The sequence below is a fragment of the Pelophylax lessonae genome (assembly GCF_965119305.1).
Source record: "Pelophylax lessonae genome assembly, chromosome: 7".
Taxonomy (NCBI): Eukaryota; Metazoa; Chordata; class Amphibia; order Anura; family Ranidae; genus Pelophylax; species Pelophylax lessonae.
The window spans coordinates 77432257-77453123 of record NC_138774.1 but is presented as its reverse complement, the minus strand read 5'-3'; the positions used below and the strand labels follow the sequence as shown (position 1 = coordinate 77453123).

Here is a 20867-nt window from a genome sequence, read left to right as displayed (position 1 = left end):
AAGTGAAAAAAAAACATTATTCTCCACCTTCAACACTAAAGTCTAAAGTGTTAGACAAGCACAAAACTAGTGAGATGACCCCACCAATTCCAATTCCTGTGTGCAAATCATATTAAGGTCTAAAAGTGTATAAACATATATATACAGTGCCTTGCGAAAGTATTCGGCCCCCTTGAACTTTGCGACCTTTTGCCACATTTCAGGCTTCAAACATAAAGATATAAAACTGTAATTCTTTTGAGAAGAATCAACAACAAGTGGGACACAATCATGAAGTGGAACGACATTTATTGGATATTTCAAACTTTTTTAACAAATAAAAAAGTCAAAAATTGGGAGTGCAAAATTATTCAGCCCCCTCAAGTTAATACTTTGTAGCGCTACCTTTTGCTGCGATTACAGCTGTAAGTCGCTTGGGGTATGTCTCTATCAGTTTTGCACATCGAGAGACTGAAACTTTTGCCCATTCCTCCTTGCAAAACAGCTTGAGCTCAGTGAGGTTGGATGGAGAGCGTTTGTGAACAGCAGTTTTCAGTTTTTTCCACAGAGTCTCGATTGGATTCAGGTCTGGACTTTGACTTGGCCATTCTAACACCTGGATATGTTTATTTATGAACCATTCCATTATAGATTTTGCTTTATGTTTTGGATCATTGTCTTGTTGGAAGACTAATCTCCGTCCCAGTCTCAGGTCTTTTGCAGACTCCATCAGGTTTTCTTCCAGAATGGTACTGTATTTGGCTCCATCCATCTTCCCATCAATTTTAACCATCTTCCCTGTCCCTGCTGAAGAAAAGCAGGCCCAAACCATGATGCTGCCACCACCATGTTTGACAGTGGGGGTGGTGTGTTCAGGGGGATCAGCTGTGTTGCTTTTACGCCAAACATAACGTTTTGCATTGTTGCCAAAAAGTTCGATTTTGGTTTCATCTGACCAGAGAACCTTCTTCCACATGTTTGGTGTGTCTCCCAGGTGGCTTGTGGCAAACTTTAAACAACAGTTTTTATGGATATCTTTAAGAAATGGCTTTCTTCTTGCCACTCTTCCATAAAGGCCAGATTTGTGCAGTATACGACTGATTGTTGTCCTATGGACAGAGTCTCCCACCTCAGCTGTAGATCTCTGCAGTTCATCCAGAGTGATCATGGGCCTCTTGGCTGCATCTCTGATCAGTCTTCTCCTTGTATGAGCTGAAAGTTTAGAGGGACGGCCAGGTCTTCGTAGATTTACAGTGGTCTGATACTCCTTCCATTTCAATATTATCGCTTGCACAGTGCTCCTTGGGATGTTTAAAGCTTGGGAAATCTTTTTGTATCCAAATCCGGCTTTAAACTTCTCCACGACAGTATCTCGGACCTGCCTGGTGTGTTCCTTGTTCTTCATGATGCTCTCTGCGCTTTAAACTGACCTCTGAGACTATGACAGTGCAGGTGCATTTATACGGAGACTTGATTACACACAGGTGGATTCTATTTATCATCATTAGTCATTTAGGTCAACATTGGATCATTCAGAGATCCTCACTGAACTTCTGGAAAGAGTTTGCTGCACTGAAAGTAAAGGGGCTGAATAATTTTGCACGCCCAATTTTTCAGTTTTTTATTTAACAAAGTTTGAAATATCCAAAAAATTCCGTTCCACTTCATGATTGTGTCCCACTTGTTGTTGATTCTTCACAAAAAAATACAGTTTTATATCTTTATGTTTGAAGCCTGAAATGTGGCAAAAGGTTGCAAAGTTCAAGGGGGCCGAATACTTTCGCAAGGCACTGTATATATTGTGATAAAATAATAAATATTAAAAATGAAAAAATACAAATTGTGCAAAAAAACCCAAAACCAAACAAACTTCAAAGTCCTGTGCAGTCCTGAATTACTCCAATCAATCACTTAATCCCATTCACCGTGCTGTATATATTACACTTGAAGAACTTTCTCCACTCCAAAAGGAACAGCTGTTTACACATAGTGGCTGTTCAAGCGGTTTTGAATAGATTGTGGATGCATACAGGCTAATCAAACTGGTGCCAGTCTCTGCATTTTTTAATGTAATCGCAATTTATTGGATGTGTTTTTTAGGAAACAAATTTAATAAACGTATTGCACGATCATCCTGTTGTTTGTCTTTTGGGGATTTGGTGATCTAAGTCAGACTTGAGAACCTATATGCTGGGGAAGTGCGTGTGGAGATTGCAAGAGATGGAGAAATCATCACATCTGGTCTCATTGGTTTAACAGAAAGGCTACATTGGTCTTCATGGCCATATGACTCTGGTGACTGTATCTGCATTATTACACATGGTGGAGCATTGTTCATTTGGGAATACTTTAGGTTTATTATATACAGCCCAGTGGATAGGATTAAGTGATTGATTGGAGTAATAAAGGACTGCGCAGAAGGACTATGAAGTTTTTTTATTTTTCATTTGCACAATTTTTTAATTTTTTCATTTTCAATATTTTTTCATATGTTATCTTTTTTAAATATAATTTGCACACAGGGATTGAAATGGGTGGGGTCATCTCACTAGTTTTGTGCATGTTTAACACTTTAGTGTTGCAGGTAGAGAATATTCATGTTTTTTTCACTTTAGTGTGGAGGTAATTTAAAATGAAGTTTGGCACAAATATTGGAAATATGTTTGAGCTTTTATTATGCTTTTTTGGGCAGTAATGGGATTAACACCTTACTTTACTTATTGACTATACGGCGGTCCGTATGTTAGTTGTATCTCCCATCCGTTTGCGGATGAAAAACGAACATAATGTTTGTCTATGGGATTGCGGATGTTAGCGGATGACCATCCGCTGACATCCGTTTTGCGCCCATTCCATTCAGTTCAGTTTTTTGAGACTGAAGAGAACCCTATTTTTCTTCCGTTAAAAAAAACAGAACAAACGCAAAAACGGATGTCAGCGGTGTCATCCGCTAACATCCGAAATCCCATAGACATACATTATGTCCATTTTTCATCTGCAAACGGATGGATGAAAAACAGACATACGGAACAGACCCTACAAAAGTGTCACCCGTGTCCGTTTAAAAAAAAAAAAAGTCACTGAGCGGAACAAAAAATGTAGCTGACCGTGTGAAAGGACCCTTATTGGAGGTCAGTGAATCAAAGTACGAATGGAAGATGGTTAGCACGACAGCCAGGCATCTGGTCCTTAGGAAGACATTTGTCCATCTATGGCCAAATATGTCCTATGTGTAGTTCTAAATCCTCTTCACTTCTCTCTTACAGCAGGAAGATCATTGTAGAGGCTCCTCAGTCCGGTAACAGCAACACAACCAATTTATACATCCATGAATGTGCTGGCCAGACACACTCGGGATTTGGACAGTGACAAGTAATGAGCTGGTTACAAATCTACCCAACCTTCAGGCAGACACTTGGTTTTTCTGCTGGTTCACTGTATGGCCAGTGGGGAGCAGTTTGGCCCCAATAAGAGACAATGCATGGAATTTCTCATAACAGGCTCGCCTCTTTCCCAATTGGACTGACAAATATCCTTCTTTGCAGTATAAGCTTCATGCATTGGCACTGTGGTGGACAGTTTTATGGGAGACTCTGGTTGAATGTCTATGCAGTAAAACTTTTATGCACTTTTACCAAAATGTTGTTCTGATTTTTACAAGTGAAGGGTCCTGTACAGAGCACAACTAAATATATTGTGTATCATTGTAAACAGCGGTGGATCATCCAGGCTTAATGAAGCCCTATCACTATTAGTAACGTCTATGCTTTATTTCTTAGGAAAAGCAAAACTTGGGTGGGTTATGGGTGCTGCTATGATGTTCTCATTCCAATACCTTCAGGTGATTTAGTGAAATGGGGGGGGGGGGGGGGGGAAACAAGAGCAAGCAATGGGGAGATATAACACGCCTGAAGGTGTTGGAATGAGAAGTTTTAGCGGTGCCTGCAACAACAAAAAAGCAAAAGTTAGATTCAATAAAGGAGCTAATGGTGATGCTTGTCTTTTCCTAAACAAAGTAAATTAAAATTAAATTATAGATGTTATGAATGATGGTGGGTCTTTGAGCTGGAGGTTGGGCTTTAAAGAATTTTGGCAAGGGATGTGTATGTACAGTTGTAGGCCAGGAAATGCCTCACTGCCTGAGATTGGCAGTGTGCAGTAAAGGCTTCCTGGCGGGTATGATCCGAACCCATCCCTACTCAGGCTATTAGTCTGTCAAAGTTGACATGGTTTCCTTCTGCTTTGTCTTGGATAGAAACTAAGGGGAAATTTCCTCTAGAGGCTACAGACGGCAGTAAAATCTTGGCAGACATTATAAGCCTTTCTTAGTCGAAAATAAATCTTTGTACCCATGGGGGGTACACAGTGTGATTGCCAACTCCTCTATTTTTCAAACCGGTCAAAATCAAAAGTAGCCATCTCACGTATCCTTTCATCATTTTAGAGTAGTCACAATAAGTAGTTGGTTAACTGCTATGATGTACTGCAGTGTGTTTTTCCCATTGAGGCTCCATGCACACAAGATGTTTTTTTTTCCTTTCCAAGAGGGGAAAAAGCAGCATTACCAACATGCCTGAAGCTGCATTTTACAGACACAATTAGGTGTGTCTTATGCAAGGACATTCATTCATTTATTTTGCCAGAATATTTGTTTATTTTCGCCACAGGAATGAACAAATTTTCTGATTTGTGTTGCTTAAACGCTCTCCTAAACGTGCCGACTTGCCTGTGTGAATGGACACATAGGCTAACATAGGGGGGCGTTTAGAGGCAGAAAAATTGCTAAACACCTCTAAAAGTGGTGTTTTTAATGTCATATATGCATGAGGCCTAAATATAAACTTGTGATGAGGCGGTTGTATCTTTGACACTTCTGGGCCCTGCAAAATTTGTCCCTCTATTGTCCATTTACTATAATTTTGGAAAACATGTTTTCCTTTCACCAATTCTAAAAACATACATATGCAGCAAAGACAAAGAGTCCATGTGGCCCCTCCAGAAATGGAGGGGAGTGTGAGCATAGCAAAAAATGTTCTGGACTCTCTTCAGCTTTACGAGGTGCCGCATGGACCCTTTTCCTGGCTGCATATGTATTGAAATTCAGGCTAGACAAGGCAATGGTGTCAGATGCTCACCAGAAGGTGGATGTAGAGTGGATGTTCTGGCAGCAGGTTTATTCTTTCTAATAAACCATGATCTTCCATTCTCATTACATAGATCTGACCTTATACAAAGAATCATCTGGATTTAGAGTACACTGAGGTTCAGAGACAATCATCTGCAAGTCTTACAGCGTCATCAATAAATATTTTATTACAGACAAACAGGACAGAAATGTAGCACAAGTAAGAATTCAGCTTTCCCCAAAACAGTATCATCCCATATAATATCTATTGTCTCTGTATTAAGGAAACGTGACAGAGAATAAAGGAAATAAACTTCAGGGCGGTGAAAGGAGTGATCCCCTGTCCAGGTGCTGAAAAGAGATGGTTGGGGAAGTGACCCCTTCGCCTCTCACCTACACATTCAGACATTAATGGGCTTAGATAATAACTTAACAAATAAAGCAATGGTGTGCAATAACCTACAGTAACCAATCACAGGCACAAGCTCCTTAAAGCTAAATTTTGATTGGCTGCCACAGGGCACTAAACAGTACTGGTCTTTGCATTGTGTTATTTACTAAACCCATATGTGTACCAATGAATCAAGCAGCAGCAACAAAGTATACATTTCACAAATAACCCCACATTGTGACACTGCGGTACGCCTCCCTCACAGGGGGTATAAGGCACTAGTATTGCGGTACACAAGTCACATCCCAAGTAGCAATAAAGACTAGGTGTTCTAGAGGCAGCCAAAGAACTTTATGCTTTTATCCATTTAGGGTTCATGGTGGATGATCAATTGAAATTCACTGCGGTCTTAGCAGGTGATGCCAACAGCATCACAATCAGTTTTTTTGTGCACAGGCTCTTAATAAATATAAAACATCTTAAATACTATAAAATATTCCCATACTGGGGCAAAATATTAAATATTGGGCGCTATGACATTGACTACCCAGTCATGGCTTATTGCATTGAATTTGGGCCAATGTTGGCTTGCTGTGTGTACATTGAAATAAACTGATCAAGAGTGTTCACAAATACCCACCAATCCAAAAGCAGTCTTTTAAAAATAGTCTTTACTGGTGGTTCCTAAGAATTGTGAGCTGCTTATTTGCAATTAATATGCTTAGACATTTTGCATATTTAACACATAACTAAAACATTTATCGAAGAATTAGAATTGTTCTGTGGGCTGTAGATCTGTAGTGTACAACAACATGTTAAGATTATATTATTGCTTTACTTTTAACTTGAATGTTGTTGTTTTTTGTGTGTAGACATGATCAGCAGCATTAGGGGCAAAAAAGGGACATTATTACCCGGTTGACCAAAGATAAATGTGCAATGCTCTGCAGAAAGGAAGACAATCATGTCTCTCTATTAAGTCTCTTTTGGCAGTGAACACATTGGCATATCAATAGGTTGGTATTATTTTTGGTGGCAGTGAAAGGACAGTGAGGCAATAAGCTCCTGTGGAGCAAACAACATCAGTGCTCCAAAAGAAGGCGTTGAGTAAAAAGCAATACTCAACTGAAGTCTCTGAAAATGCATTGCTTTACAGCAGCAATTAGGCTATCAAGATGTGACAGTCAGGCAGCTATCTCTGCAATTACAGTTTGATGCTCTTCAAGGGCATCTGGACTATACAGATGTAACAGTCTCCACTCTAATTAATATTCTACGGGATCACTGAAAAGGATCAGTAGAGATGGAAACCTACTATATAATGAAGATGGTTGCCAATGTCTCTTGTAGCTTTAAAGGTCTGAAAGACCCAAATATAATGTGTGTGTCTTAGTCATTAACCAAGCTGATCCTCATACGTCTTCCGGAAACAGTCTCCAGCTGGGAAGAAGTCCCAACATCTCTCCTGGTACATCTTCCAGACATACGACTCCTGCAAAAGAGAGGAAGTAGGGTCAGTTATTGAACTTGGAGGCATAGCTAATAATTGACGGCATGAAGTGTCCAAAGAGGTTTCATTTTGGAATACAAATATATTCAAAATGATGATGTAAATAGCTGAACTAATGCACTAACCTGTCCAGTATGTTCTGTTTCGTCCTTGTTGATTAAATACATTAGGAAGAACCTGAAGGAAAGCATAGATCAGTCAAGAACACCTTAAACATTGTTTGATCTCTCACCCACAGAAATAATATACTGTTCTTTTTTCTAATCCCCAAAGCTTACATGTAATTGGCCAAGTTATGTTCTTCCAATGTGTGAGTCTCAAAGCCATGCGGCGTCGTATCAAAGTAGTCACTGCCGATGCCGCAGATGAAGCATTTGGTCTGGAGGACACAACAAAGAAGGCAATGAGTAGATGGAACATGATATTGGGAGAATTAGGCAGAATATCATGTATAACATAACTGCAAGAAAAGCCAGATGAAGAACATTGATGATAAATAATAGAAAAGGAGCAATCATGGAGATGAGCAGAGAAGCAGAGAAAAAGAGACAAAGCTAAGAAAGAGAAAGGGAAAGGAAAGTCATACATGGGCTGCCTTCCACAGCTGGGAAAATAATTCATCTGGTACAAATAATTGTGCATAGATCATTTGCAAACAATGGGAAACTCCTGTTATTTTGCCACCTTGAACTCTTTATCGTCTGCATTTGTTATTCTGTTCAGAAAATCAACCCACAAATTCCTAATGTGAATAAATATAGATGACGTAGGGACAGAACAAGAATAAGAACAATACAGAGGAGAGGGCTTTTAGGATGGAAAACCAGGCCGGATTTGAGAGCAGCACTTAGTTGTAGAATCAATCCCTATTAAACTAGTCAATATTGTTGTTTTTACCAATAGTAGACTGCTCATATCAGAGTCTAGGGTCCTGGTACCTAACCTATGGCCCTAGGCCCTAGACTTTTCGTTTTCCTTACTAAGGTGCTTACTTGGACCACTGAACAAAAAATATGCTTGAGACTTGCTACTACGTAGTTAAATGATTTGGTTTTACTGTTATTCTGTGCTGGTCATACCTTTTCCCTTTTTATGTTTTTGTTCTACCTTTGAGCTTTTGAATATATATCTTGTAAAAGAAATGTAGCACCCTTGTCTTAAGCAGGGTTGCTAGTAACATTTAGTTTGCTGGGCAGTAACTAACTTGGCTGATTTATAGCACTGTGGTAAATTGGACTTCCACTTAATCTGGGTTTGGCTGTGATTCTCCCTTCTGTCAGTAGGTGGCACTGTTGCTTCTGACATTAGAGTGAGAAGTACGGTTAAACAGGTTAGAAATATATAGGTCTCTCTTAGCCAATTACAGTGCAGCTGAGGCATGCTGGGAGAGGCTATTTAACTGGGGGGAAGTCCAATGCTCGCTCTCTTGCCACCCACCCCTGTCTGGGGTGGGGGTGTGCCACTGCTGCTGCTGGGTAGGCCTGAAGCCTGGGGCCTAGCCACATGCCTCTGCTGAGGAGAGCCAGTGATCTGTATGGAAGTGAGCATCCAAAGAGATCCAGTAACCTTTGTGAGTTACCTGCCTGTTTACTAAATAAGACAGCTGTCCAGCCAGCGCAGACCACTAAAAGAGATTGGATCTAGGGGAGAGGAGTTGCCTCCCAGATCAATCTGAGGTTTCATGGATACTGAAAGGGACTGGATCTAGGGGAGAGGAGTTGCCTTCCAGGTCAGTCTGAACCTCAAGGTCTGTTTTCCTGTACCGCTGTCTAAGTGCCTGTCATTTGTGAACCATGAGTCTGCCTTCTACATTGTTCTAAGGGTGTCCTGTGCCCTACCCCTCTCTCCCTTATCTTATTGTTGTCCAATTGAGAATAAATAAAACTCTTCTGTTGTTCAAGCATAAAAGTGACTGCCGCCCATTGTTTCTTTTACTTGTATCATTACCCACCATGCCTGACAATCCACACCCAAAGGAGGTATGTTGGCCCTCTCTGCCTCTGAGGGTCGCCACCAGGCCCTAGGAGGTTCCAAGGGTCCGCTACAGAAATATCACATAACACCAGTCATTTTTAAGGGTGCGAAATGCAGAAGTCGTAATTAGCAGTGTTTTTCAGCAATCCCTTGTAATCTAAGACTGTCTCCTGAAATGTGGCTCCAGTCTGTGACTGTCTTCTGAACCATTGTCTTCAATAAATCCTAAAACATGCCTCTCTGACCCTCTCCTGTAGCATGTCTGCAGTCTTCAACCATCTCTCGTAGCATGTCTGTAGTATCTGAACAACCTCTGTTGAATAATTGCAGTTCCTTGTCATCCTTTGCACCTTGGCGCTAATCTTTTACTAACTCCTATTCCATGTCTAAACTCTTATGACAGTTTTCTTTAGCATTACACTGCAGCTCTGTATAGATGTCAGGGGCTGCACTTGTGGCCCCCTATATCGAGAAAGCTAACCAGCACTGGTGTAAGAGAGTGGTGCTTAATAAAACTTGCTACAAATCTGATTAGGGGCTCAACTTGAAAAAGCCTTGTGTGAGAACAGAATGTAAAAGTAAGTAGTAAGTAGAAGATTAAGCTATTGGGATTGTGAATAAAACAATTACCTCCATATCTTCCTTTACTTGCTCCTGTTGGTCTCTCAGTTCTCCAAAGGCATCAATGATCAAACCTGTAAGGGGATGTCATGAATTATAAACCTTTATTCTCATTGTCGTTTTAGATGTGATTAGTGAGTTATTCAAATGTATACTAAACTTAGGCCAGTTCATAGAGTTGTACCTTAATTTTACTTGTCAAAAATTTCAATGAGGTTAATTACTTGGAGGTGACAATTGCTTACCTTGAATGATGGCCAACAGGATGACAATGACAAAGAAGAAGAATGTGATGTCAAAGACAACACGGTACAATTCATATTCATCTCCTGCAGGGTCTTCAATCTCATCTCCAATGCCACCACCAGCTCTCACCCCAACATACATATGGAAAAGGTAGCACTACAGAGAGGACACCAAAAAGAAGAAATAATTAAAGAGAGTAATAATAATACTGTGAATATGACCTGGTCCTAAAGCAGTTTGCACTCACAAACCAAACTAGGAAGACAATTTAGAAACATGTGCTCACCGTCATCATGTCATCACACTTCATGTCTGGTTCATCTTCATCCTCGCTCTTGTTGTAAAATTTGCGGAAGAAGTTAAAGGCAACCACTGTGTATAGGTACACAACCACAGCTAGCAGTCCGACAGTCATCATGAGCTGCAGGATTAGAGAGAAGGAAGTGGGGTTAAAAGACCCTGTGCAGAACATTTTAAACAAAAACGGGGACAGGAGATTATTTTCAATAAATCTGTCCTAAGTAATTAGGACCCATACAGTGTTGTTATATAGCAAGATTTTCTCTAAAAACAGGATATGTTTTGAATAACAAAGCTGTTTGAATGATGATGTTGCTGCCATACCTGTTTACCGTTGTGTGTGACAGAGGACAAGATTGTGCGCAGGGTCTTCACACCCATGGCAATATCCAGCAAGTGTGCAGCAAAGAAGAAGTTGTTGTAGTGACCCAGCACAGACATGACCATGTACCATACCAGATATAGGAAAGACTGGAAGGAAAAAGACAATGGAAGTCAATATACAATTTTACTGTATGTCTAATTTATTTCTATAAATCAAAAGCATATCAGAATGAAACAGAGATCAATTTATGGCCAACAATGGAATTTGTGCAAATCTTTTTAGGTCTTTGGTAATAAAACGTGTAAATTGTCGGTACAACAACCATAGAAATTAAACTCTATGTCAAACTTTTAAACCCTCTTTTCTTTTCTGGTACAATAGTTTTTATTGTAGTAAGCAAAACAACATAACAACTGATCACCCACGCAGGGGGTACATTACACAGAACATATATTTAGCATGGGCAAAGGCACGTTTAACTAAATATTTTGGGAGTGCAAAATGTCCACTGAGCGACCTAACAGTATGAGCCAAAGGTCCACATAAGTCATCTAAGCCCCAAGGCCTAGAGGGGGAGCCCATGTTTCAGGTGCACTAGTTGCATTGAAAGATTTATATAAGCAGATCAACTGGACACCCACACAGGGGGGATCAGAGTGAGAAGGTAACATTTAAGGATATTGATAAGTATATATATGACCTGAAAAATTTGTGGGGTAAATGCCAAAAATGATGATCTTGTGGCACTAGCTGCATGTCAGCAGGAGTGCCCTAAGTCTGAAGACTTAGGGGCATACTGTGGAGAAGTAAGGGTGCGGGCATATGTATGCCCAGTATTTGTAGCAGATAGAAGAAAGGAAAACAGAAAGAGAGGAGAAAGAGAGGCTGGGGTAATTATATCAAAAATCAATTAAGAAAGGTCCAGGCTGTTTGGATGTAGGGTGGGGAGAGCATAAGACCACCGAGGTGACCAAACTTTGTGGAATTTGGAATGAGAGTCATGTAGGATACTAGACATTTTTTCATTGATCATGAGGTTGGTCAAAATGATCTTCACCACAGCAAGCGAAACAGAGAGTTTCTTCCAGACTCAGGCATATGCATGATTCGCAGCAATAAACAAATAGGTCACCAACTTTTGTTTGTATTAGAACAGGCCCTGGTTTGGACAATGCAGCAAGGCTGCTTTAGCATCCTTGCGAATTGTTATATGAAACAAGAAATAGAGGAGCCCGAACACCCTTGACTACAACCCCGTTAGACGGGGGCAGGACCTCTAAGTATGGAAAAAGTCCCCTCATTGGCTGCAGCCTCTGAAGCACCTGTCACTATAGGATGGGTTTGAACTCGCTATCTGGGCCGGGACCCAATACAATCTTAAGATGACCTTGTATGCAACCTCTAAGATTGCAGCATTGAAGAAGCAGTTTACAATGGAGGACCAAGCTTTACTCCACTCCTCTGGGTCAATGGAGATCGCCAGGTTGTGTTCCCACCGTAATTCATAGAGAGCTGCCGCAGGAAGGTCTATAGCATTGAGAGATCCTCGAGATGGTGCCTGGGAAGCTGAGAGAATGAAGGCAGGTGTGTTTGGAGGCTGTTTTTTGAAAGGGTAAGAGGAGTTGCGTCTCAGTGAACACACCAAGTGGTGTAGTTAGGCATACCAAAAAAAATCTGCGGGCGGCACCTCGTGGGCTTCCTGAAAGGAAGGCCAGGTGGGGGAAGGTGCGAAATTATAGAAAATGACGTTCCTCTGTGAACCCATGGGATGACCACCAGGAAAAAGATCCTGTTCGTTTGAAGCCCGGCAAGAAAAGAGAGTTATTAAAAAGAGGGAGGAGCAGAAGGAAAGGGGACATAAGATTACCAGAATAGCTAACTGAATCCCAGAGTTTCAGGCTGTGAAGCATGAGGGGGCTAAGGGCAGGGGGACGGGCCCTATGAGGAAGCCACAGTAGGACCGAAACAGAAATTGGAGCACAGTTGGGAAGTTCCAGGAGAAGCCACAAAGGGGCATCTGTGGTTGCATGGTGTAGGGTCAGTTGGGAAATCTGAGCAGCCTTGTAATATTTCGCTATATTAGGAATCTCCAGCCCCATTATCTGTGCATATATAGAGTGAACGTGGGACCCTGGAGCGTTTGTAAGCCCAGATAAAGGATAGGATCCTATTTTGAAGTAAGCGTAAAAAGAAGGATGGGATGGGCAGGCTACAAAAATAGTGTAAAACTTTGGGGAGGGTGGTCATTTTGACTGCATGGATGCAGTCAATCCATGACAAAAAGGGGAACCACCACGATTGTATGAGAAAAGTAAGGGTTCATACCATCCCATAGTAATTACATAGATTGAAAAAAGACACAAGTCCATCTAGTTCAGCCAAAAAAAAAAAAAACACACAATCCTACACCCACAGTTGATCCAGAGAAGGAGAAAAACCCCAGCAAAGCATGATCCAATTTACTCCAGCAGGGGAAAAAAATTCCCGTGAGAGGTAATCGGATATTCCCTCGATCAACTTTACTTAAAAATGTGAGTACCCAGTTATATTATGTTTATTTAGGAAAGAATGCAGGCCTTATTTAAAGCAATCTACTGAGCTGGCCAGAACCAGCTCTGGAGGGAGTCTTCCACATTTCACAGCTCTTACTGTGAAGAAACCTTTCCGTATTTGGAGATGAAATCGCTTTTCCTCTAGACAGAAAGAGTGCCCCGTTGTCCTCTGTCATGACCTTAAAGTGAATACCTCAACACCAAGTTCACTATATGGACCCCTTCCGTATTTGTACATGTTGATCATATACCCCATTCATCTCATCTTCTCAAGAGAGAATAAATTCAGTTCCTCTAATCCTTCCTCATAGCTGAGCTCCTCCATGCCGCTTATCAGTTTAGCTGCCCTTCTCTGCACTTTCTCCAGTTCCCCGATATCCTTTTTGGGAACTGGTGCCCAAAACTGAACTGCATATTCCAGATAAGGTCTTACTAATGATTTGTACAGGGGCAAAATTATATTTCTCTCTCTCTCTCTCTCTGGAATCCATGCCTCTGTTAATACTAGAAAGGACTTTGCTATCGCAGCTTGGCATTGCATGCTATTATTAAACTTAGGATCTACCAAAACCCCCAGATTCTTTCTCCACCACTGAATCTCCCAGTTGTACTCCCCCTAGTATGTATGATGCATGCATATTTTTAGCCCCCAAGTGCATAACTTTACATTTACCAACGTTAAACCTAATTTGCTACATAGTTGCTCAATTCATTGGTGGCAAAGAGAGATGAGTAGGAGGGGGTTAGTTTGCTTTCTTTTTCTTTTAAACTGATCTTGGCCTGCCAGCATATCCAGTCCACTGCTGTCAAAACTTTCATTGTTGCTGAGATTTCAGTTATACTTAAAGTATGTTGACTATGCTAGGAATTACAGTTGTCAACCGCTGGTGTGTCAAAACCTGTGAATGCCTACATCAAATAGTACTTACATTATCAGTGAAGACCACTCCAAATTTCCAGATCTGGTACTTAATATCAATTGAGGTGAGCCTGAAGGAGAGAATAACAGATAAGTCTAGACATGTCTAATGAGTTGGTAATTAAAGCAATGAAGACACTAACATTTAGTGGTGCAATATGATGGTACCATATGTGGGTGTTGGCTTATTGATGTGGATTTTGATGTGGAAAGATGTCACATCTTCGATAACTGATGCTTAAAAGCTTAAAGTTAGAAATCCTCAAAAGGAAACATCATGTGTTTTCTGTAATATTTATTAAAGATGAATTCCAGGTATGGATATTTTATATATGATTACATTGGTGCAGCTTAGACCGGTGAAAATATGTATAGTATATACCATACCTAGCTGATCCCCCAGGTAGCTGGAAATCCCTGAAAAAAACACAGCTATGCAAGTGATCTCCAGTTGCTTCAAAGTCCTGTGGAAAGTTGCTGCCCTTCTGCATTCTGAACACAGGAGGTTGGCTGCTTAGCAAGGGCACCATTCAGAGAATGTTTTGCATTTTCTGAATGAATGCAAAGCATTCTCTGATTGGACAAGGTGGAGAGTGTGACATCACTGCCCTGACTCTCCACCTTGTCCAAACAGAGAATGGTTTGCATTCATTCAGAAATTGCAAAGCATTCTCTGAGTGGCACCAATGCCAAGCAGCCGACCTCTTGTGTTTAGAATACAGCAGGCCACACATTTGGCGCAGAACCCAGAAGCAAGTGGAGATCACTGGAATAGCGGTGCCTACTTCAGTGATTTTCAGCTTCCAGGTCCATCAGCCAGGTATGGTATATACATAATTACACTGGTCCAAACTGGATCCTAATAACCATGTATAATCCAACGCATCCCCCCTCCCCCCACAATTTACTGCAGGCGAGCGGCTGGTATAGGCAAAGTGACTTGCCTGTACTTGGCTGCCTACTTCCAGGTTAAGGCCGCATGCCCCCCTGCCCGCCCGTCACTCGCTGTGATTATACCAGCCAGGATCTGCAGATCGACTGTGTACAATCACAGCCTAGAGTTCTGCGTTGGCAAACAACACATAGCTCTATGCATCGGGGGAGCAATCTGTCAGTTTCTCATCCCTAGTAAAAGCAGCACACATTACACATAGTTAGGCACACATTTAACCCCTTGATCACCCTAGATGTTAACCCTTTCCTAGCCAGTGTTATTAGTACAATGACAATATACAGTATTATCACTGATCATTGTATTAATGACACTGGTGATGTCAGTGGCAGTTAGTCAGTTCCCTCCAGAGTCAGTGCCAGATTGCCCTCTGTACTATCGCAGTCCCATTAAAGGTCACTGATCACCGCCATTAGTAGTATAAAAAAATGTAAAAATAAAAATTCCAGGACATATACCAATCAATATACACTTATTGGGATTTATTTTTTTTTTTTAACAAAGACAAGGTAGCAGAATACATTTTGGCTAAAACTAATGAAGAAATTAGATTAAAAAAAAAAATGTATTTGATACATTTTATAGCTGAAAGTAAAAACAAAATATTTTTTTTTTTTTTTCAAAATTTTCAATCTTGTTGTGAATATCTAAAAAAAAAAAAAAAGAAAAACCCAGTGGTGATCAAATACAACCAAAAGAAAGCTCTATCTGTGAGAAAAAAATATGATATAAATTTTGTTTGGGTACAGCGTTGCATGACCGCACAACTACCAGTTAAAGTAGCACAGTGCCAAAAAGCAGAAAATGGCCTGGTCATAAAGGGCGTAAAAACTTCTGGAACTCAAGTGGTTATTATATCAGTAAAGTATATATCTGGACACAAATTTGTCAAACAGGATATCTCTGCGCTTGTTGGAGGAGTCAGTTCATTAACTGCTAAAACTACAAAACTGCTGCTACTTCACCAAATAACGATATATATTGGAAAACATAAATAAAAAGAATAGTAGCGCAAAAAGTCACTGGATGTGGCTTTTAAAATGTAAAACAATAAAATCATACATAAAAAGGGTGTTACTGAAAACACTCTCATAAGGGTATAAAAGTCCTTTAAAGTCCATAGACCGTCCAGGAATGAGTGATGTTACTACTGGATCACCTTTTTTGTCCACCACCAAGTGTCACACCAAGGGGTCAGCAGAAATGGCAACTCACCAGATAAAGTGGCTCAGGTGTTCTCACACAAGAGCAAAATGAGCAGATATCCAAGATACAGATGATGGGTGTAGACAAACGACCTGGATATGTCACCGCTGCACACACTTAATCAGACCTCCTTTCCACAAATGTCCCTCAGCATAGTGATCACCTTTTGCAGGTGCTGGCAGGTGGAGTCGTTATGGAGTGGACACCCGGCCGGCTAGCCTGTCACTGTCTGTGCCGCCGCCCAGAGAGGAGAGAGGTGGGTGGAGGCGGCACACCTAGCCTGTCACTGTCTGTGCCGCCTCCACCCACCTCTCTCCTCTCTGGGCGGCGGCACAGACAGTGACAGGCTAGCCGGCCGGGTGTCCACTCCATAACGACTCCACCTGCCAGCACCTGCAAAAGGTGATCACTATGCTGAGGGACATTTGTGGAAAGGAGGTCTGATTAAGTGTGTGCAGCGGTGACATATCCAGGTCGTTTGTCTACACCCATCATCTGTATCTTGGATATCTGCTCATTTTGCTCTTGTGTGAGAACACCTGAGCCACTTTATCTGGTGAGTTGCCATTTCTGCTGACCCCTTGGTGTGACACTTGGTGGTGGACAAAAAAGGTGATCCGGTAGTAACATCACTCATTCCTGGACGGTCTATGGACTTTAAAGGACTTTTATACCCTTATGAGAGTGTTTTCAGTAACACCCTTTTTATGTATGATTTTATTGTTTTACATTTTAAAAGCCACATCCAGTGACTTTTTGCGCTACTATTCTTTTTATTTAGGTTATTATATCAGAGTGAAATACACTGTCAGCCATCACGATTGGACTTATCCCTTCCTAGGTTATTATTTTGTACTGTTCTGCCTCTAAATCCAGTTAATTGCCTAACTTTAGTATCACACTTGGGGCCCATTCATTTTGTTGCATTGTGGTGAAGCACATGTTTTACTGCAGTGCATGTTAAATATATCACCACAACGAGATACCATTTATTCTCAATGGCCTCCAAATACACTAGGAAATGCACATGTGTTGCAGCACACAGCAAGGCATACTAATGCACCATTGTGCTGTGCTGCATGGCATAAAATAGTGCATATGTCATATGGAGACCTGGATGCTATCCTCTGACTAGCAGAAGGGGGGATAGTCTGAAAATATACCACTGACCAATGCTTAGATGATGTGTGGATAGCTGTGTGCGACCCTTGGAAGCCGCACTGCCATGGGTCTGGGTCCTATGTTGCCTAAGCCATAATCCTCCCGTCAGCAACACAACTGTACAGAAGGCAGATGGCAGAAAATCTGTTCTATATATGTAGCACCCTCTAGTGTGTGCTACTGGTGTAGTGTAGGAAAATCTAACACTGACTCATGCTGAAAATCTAAAAGTCCTAATTGGGTCAGGGTTATTAGATGACTCATCCTGGCAGCTCTCTAGCGCCTCCCCCTGTTTCCAGAATATTGGAGAATGTTCTGGAACTAGTGGGTGAGGGTAAGGAGGAGATGCCTTGAATATTTATGAGAGCTCAGCCAATCCCCAGGTGTGGGCTGGCAGGGGACTGAGAATAACCCAAAAATAGACATGGGCAATGCCAGGAGGGACGCTGAGTGGAAGCTGGAGATGCAGTGTTAAGGAGGCTGTTGGTGGCCCTTGAGGAGAACCCCCTAGTCTGGGGGTTACTCTGGGCTGGGGTGCCAGCCTGGAAGGATCCTACCACAGAAGAAGCTGGAAGGAGGCTTTCCTGAGAGGCAGTGGGAGCAAGAAGGCAGATTGAGTAATTCAGCATGGTGCAGGGGCTGAGAAAGGGGGGAGGCTGCCACATGTAGCAGGTCTCCCTTGAAGACAGCGATGTGATAAAGTCTTTGGCTTTGCGCCCTGGGAGATCTCCAGAGAGTCAGTCGAGTGGACTGGTGTACAGAGTCAGCCAGGTGGGCTGTTAAAAAGTCAGTCGGGTGGAATGGTGTAAAAAGAGTCTACCAGGTGGGCTGGTGAACTAGTGGCCAGGTGGGCTAGTATTTTCTGCAGAAGTGGAGCTGTAAATAAGACATTGTCCCTGGTTTTCCTTGTCACAGTCAAGTGGGCATCCCTTAAATTCCTATCCCCATCTAAGTTATCAATCCCTAATAAAACATCAAAGCAAAGCTCAAGGACTGTTTTCTGTGGCTGAATGCAAGTGAAAGATGCTGTATGCTTGCCTGTGCAGCAGTGGTGAACCCTGTCATCCGCAGCTTCTACGAGGGGTGTGCTACATATACACTATCTGAGAGCAACACTGTCCATGTTCCAGACAGATACAACATGCAAGATATCACAGATAGGAGTTGTGGGTGTTTAAAGCTTTGTTAAAACGTTAAAACATTTTAAAAAGGATACTTGCAGGGTTTTCCGTTTCAGTAATAATTTTATTCACTTGCAATGTGCCTTTGAACTTGCTAGAAAATGAGACCACTCCAGGAAAAGTCAGTCCCTTGCACTGCCCCCTCTCTGCTTCCATGTCACAGACCTCACCTCTTCCTGAGAGCATCTAACTACTCTCTGTGCTGGCCCAGCTTGTCAGCCCCACCCCTCATCTTTCTTGTTTCTACATAACCTTATGTGTAGCTGCTGTGAAAGCAGCAAAGAGGAATACTATAGAGCAGTGATGGTGAACCTTGGCACCCCAGATGTTTTGGAACTACATTTCCCATGATGCTCAACTATACTGCAGAATGCATGAGAATCATGGGAAACGTAGTTCCAAAACATCTGGGGTGCCAAGGTTCGCCATCACTGCTATAGAGTGCAACTTGAGTGACTGCTTTGAGTATGTTGGGGCTGCTGACATCACATCCAAGATGGTGGCACCCAGCAGCAGTATCAAGGCTTTTGAACGTCTACACAAGGGAGGCTTTTACAGGTAAATTACATATATAAAGATTGCTGTTGAATAAATAGTCTGACGAAAGGGTCCCTTTAAAGGACATCTATTAGGGGAAACATATGTGATGGTTCCATTGTTATTTTCCTAAAAACACTAGCTGCCTGACTGACCTGGAACAAACATGCAGCAAGTAAAAGTTAAAACGCCTGATGTACATACTTTGTACATAGTCAAAAACCCATAAAGCCTTCAGGCCAAACAGTTAGCATGACAGCCAGGCAGCTAGGATTTTTCAGAAGGAGATAAGCAATGACTTCCACCATAATTCCTTCATAACAGGTTTGCTTAAAGGAAAGTGGTGCTCGAAAATCCACGAGAGACTAGTGTTATAGATAGTAGATGTCAAATATCAAAATGGCCAAACATGATGGAAAGGGCAGTTTGATTAGAAAGAGGACCTTCCAAACATGGGGGTTAAGAAAGAATGATGATCAGTTATGCTGTAATAAAGAACAGAGGGAAGTGATTGAATATATACTGTAGGCATAGATTCACAGGGAAACACACCAAGTCAACATAGATTTATCGGGTCCTGGTTTCTTTCCATTGTGGGAGCTGATTTCTAAGCTGGCCAGATCCATTCCCAGCAATTCTGCAATCCTCTCCCGACCATAAATGTCTCCATATTTGTCCAGCACCTTTAAGAAGGAAAGGGGAAAAGAGCATATAATCAGTGAAACTATAAGCAAAGGGCAGAACCTCGCTATTGTTTGTATAGAAACATAAACCTTTACCTTTCTCTTCACAAATTTGTCCCAGTAGTTTCCTGGAAATGAGCTGCAAAATCATACAAAATACAACAAGGTAGTCAGTTCATAAATCCCACTTCTAAGTTCATCACTACTATTTAATACAGTAAATCAGCCTTTTAAAAATGATCTTACTTTCTGAATAGGGGGACCTCAACCTCCATGACCCCTGCCTGTCAGGTGTTTTCATTCTGTGTCAAGCCTGGCCATTTTCAGCAACAACAACAAAAAAAAAAGTCCAGCCCTAAAAAGCTCCAGACTCTGAAGAGCACACAAGGCATGCCTTTTCAATCTTTTTGCCTTTAGAGGAATACTTAAAAAACTTTTAATTTCCAGGGCAACCTCTGCTAAAATAAATTGATGGAGGGGTCATTAGGAAAATGCCCCGTACATTGGTGGTCAGTGGGGAACAATTCTCTCCTTCCAGTGGTGTTCAGAATGCCATCCTTACAGCTAAAAAAGTGAGATTTTTGTACTTACCGTAAAATCCATTTCCCTGAGTTCATCGACGGACACAGCGCTCCATAAATCATTACTAATGGGTTATATTGCCTCCTCCAGGAGTAGGACTAGGCAGAACAAAAAACACCTGGCTACGCCCATGGGTTGTCCTCAGCTGGTATATAACCACCCTCTCTCCTCTAGGTAATCAGTTTAGTAGCAAGCAGTATTAGAAGTATCAGAACTCCATAGAGGGGTGGGTGCTGTGTCCGTCGATGAACTCAAAGAAATGGATTTTACGGTAAATACAAAAATCCAATTTTTTCTTTTGTTCATCGATGGACACAGCGCTCCATAAATCATACTGGCAGTGCCAAAAGGAAAAAAATGAGGGGTGGGGAAAATAACCCAAGGCTAAACATAGGAGCCCTTAACCAGGACACAGGAGCCTTAACTTGGCCACAGGAGCCCTGTCAGAAAAATAAAGGTTTAAAGAAAAAACACCCCTCAAGAGGGAACAGCCCCTCTTTAAACAGCAGCCCGCAAAACTTTGCGGCCAAAAGCATCCGCAGATGCCAAAGTATTTTATCTTATAGAATTTTGTGAAGTTATAGACGGACCAAGTGGCCGCCTTGCAAACTTGCGATATTGAA

At 41.6% G+C, this 20867-nt stretch overlaps 2 protein-coding genes across 2 annotated transcripts in view; one reads left to right on the top strand and one right to left on the bottom strand.

The window, feature by feature from the left end:
• Positions 1–3613, top strand: part of MAP4K1 (mitogen-activated protein kinase kinase kinase kinase 1) — a 165268-nt gene extending 161655 nt beyond the window's left edge. Inside the window, exon 31 of the mRNA XM_082263717.1 lies at positions 3246–3613. Coding sequence (XP_082119843.1) covers positions 3246–3348 — 103 coding nt within the window. The 3' untranslated portion in view covers positions 3349–3613. The remainder of the gene's footprint in view (positions 1–3245) is intronic.
• Positions 3614–5274: 1661 nt separating this feature from the next.
• Positions 5275–20867, bottom strand: part of RYR1 (ryanodine receptor 1) — a 359853-nt gene continuing 344260 nt past the window's right edge. Inside the window, exons 97-106 of the mRNA XM_082264106.1 lie at positions 19759–19801; positions 19532–19662; positions 13953–14013; positions 10471–10617; positions 10133–10267; positions 9846–10002; positions 9610–9674; positions 7284–7384; positions 7131–7182; positions 5275–6987 (exon numbers count right to left, since the gene is read on the bottom strand). Coding sequence (XP_082120232.1) covers positions 6892–6987; positions 7131–7182; positions 7284–7384; positions 9610–9674; positions 9846–10002; positions 10133–10267; positions 10471–10617; positions 13953–14013; positions 19532–19662; positions 19759–19801 — 988 coding nt within the window. The 3' untranslated portion in view covers positions 5275–6891. The remainder of the gene's footprint in view (positions 6988–7130; positions 7183–7283; positions 7385–9609; positions 9675–9845; positions 10003–10132; positions 10268–10470; positions 10618–13952; positions 14014–19531; positions 19663–19758; positions 19802–20867) is intronic.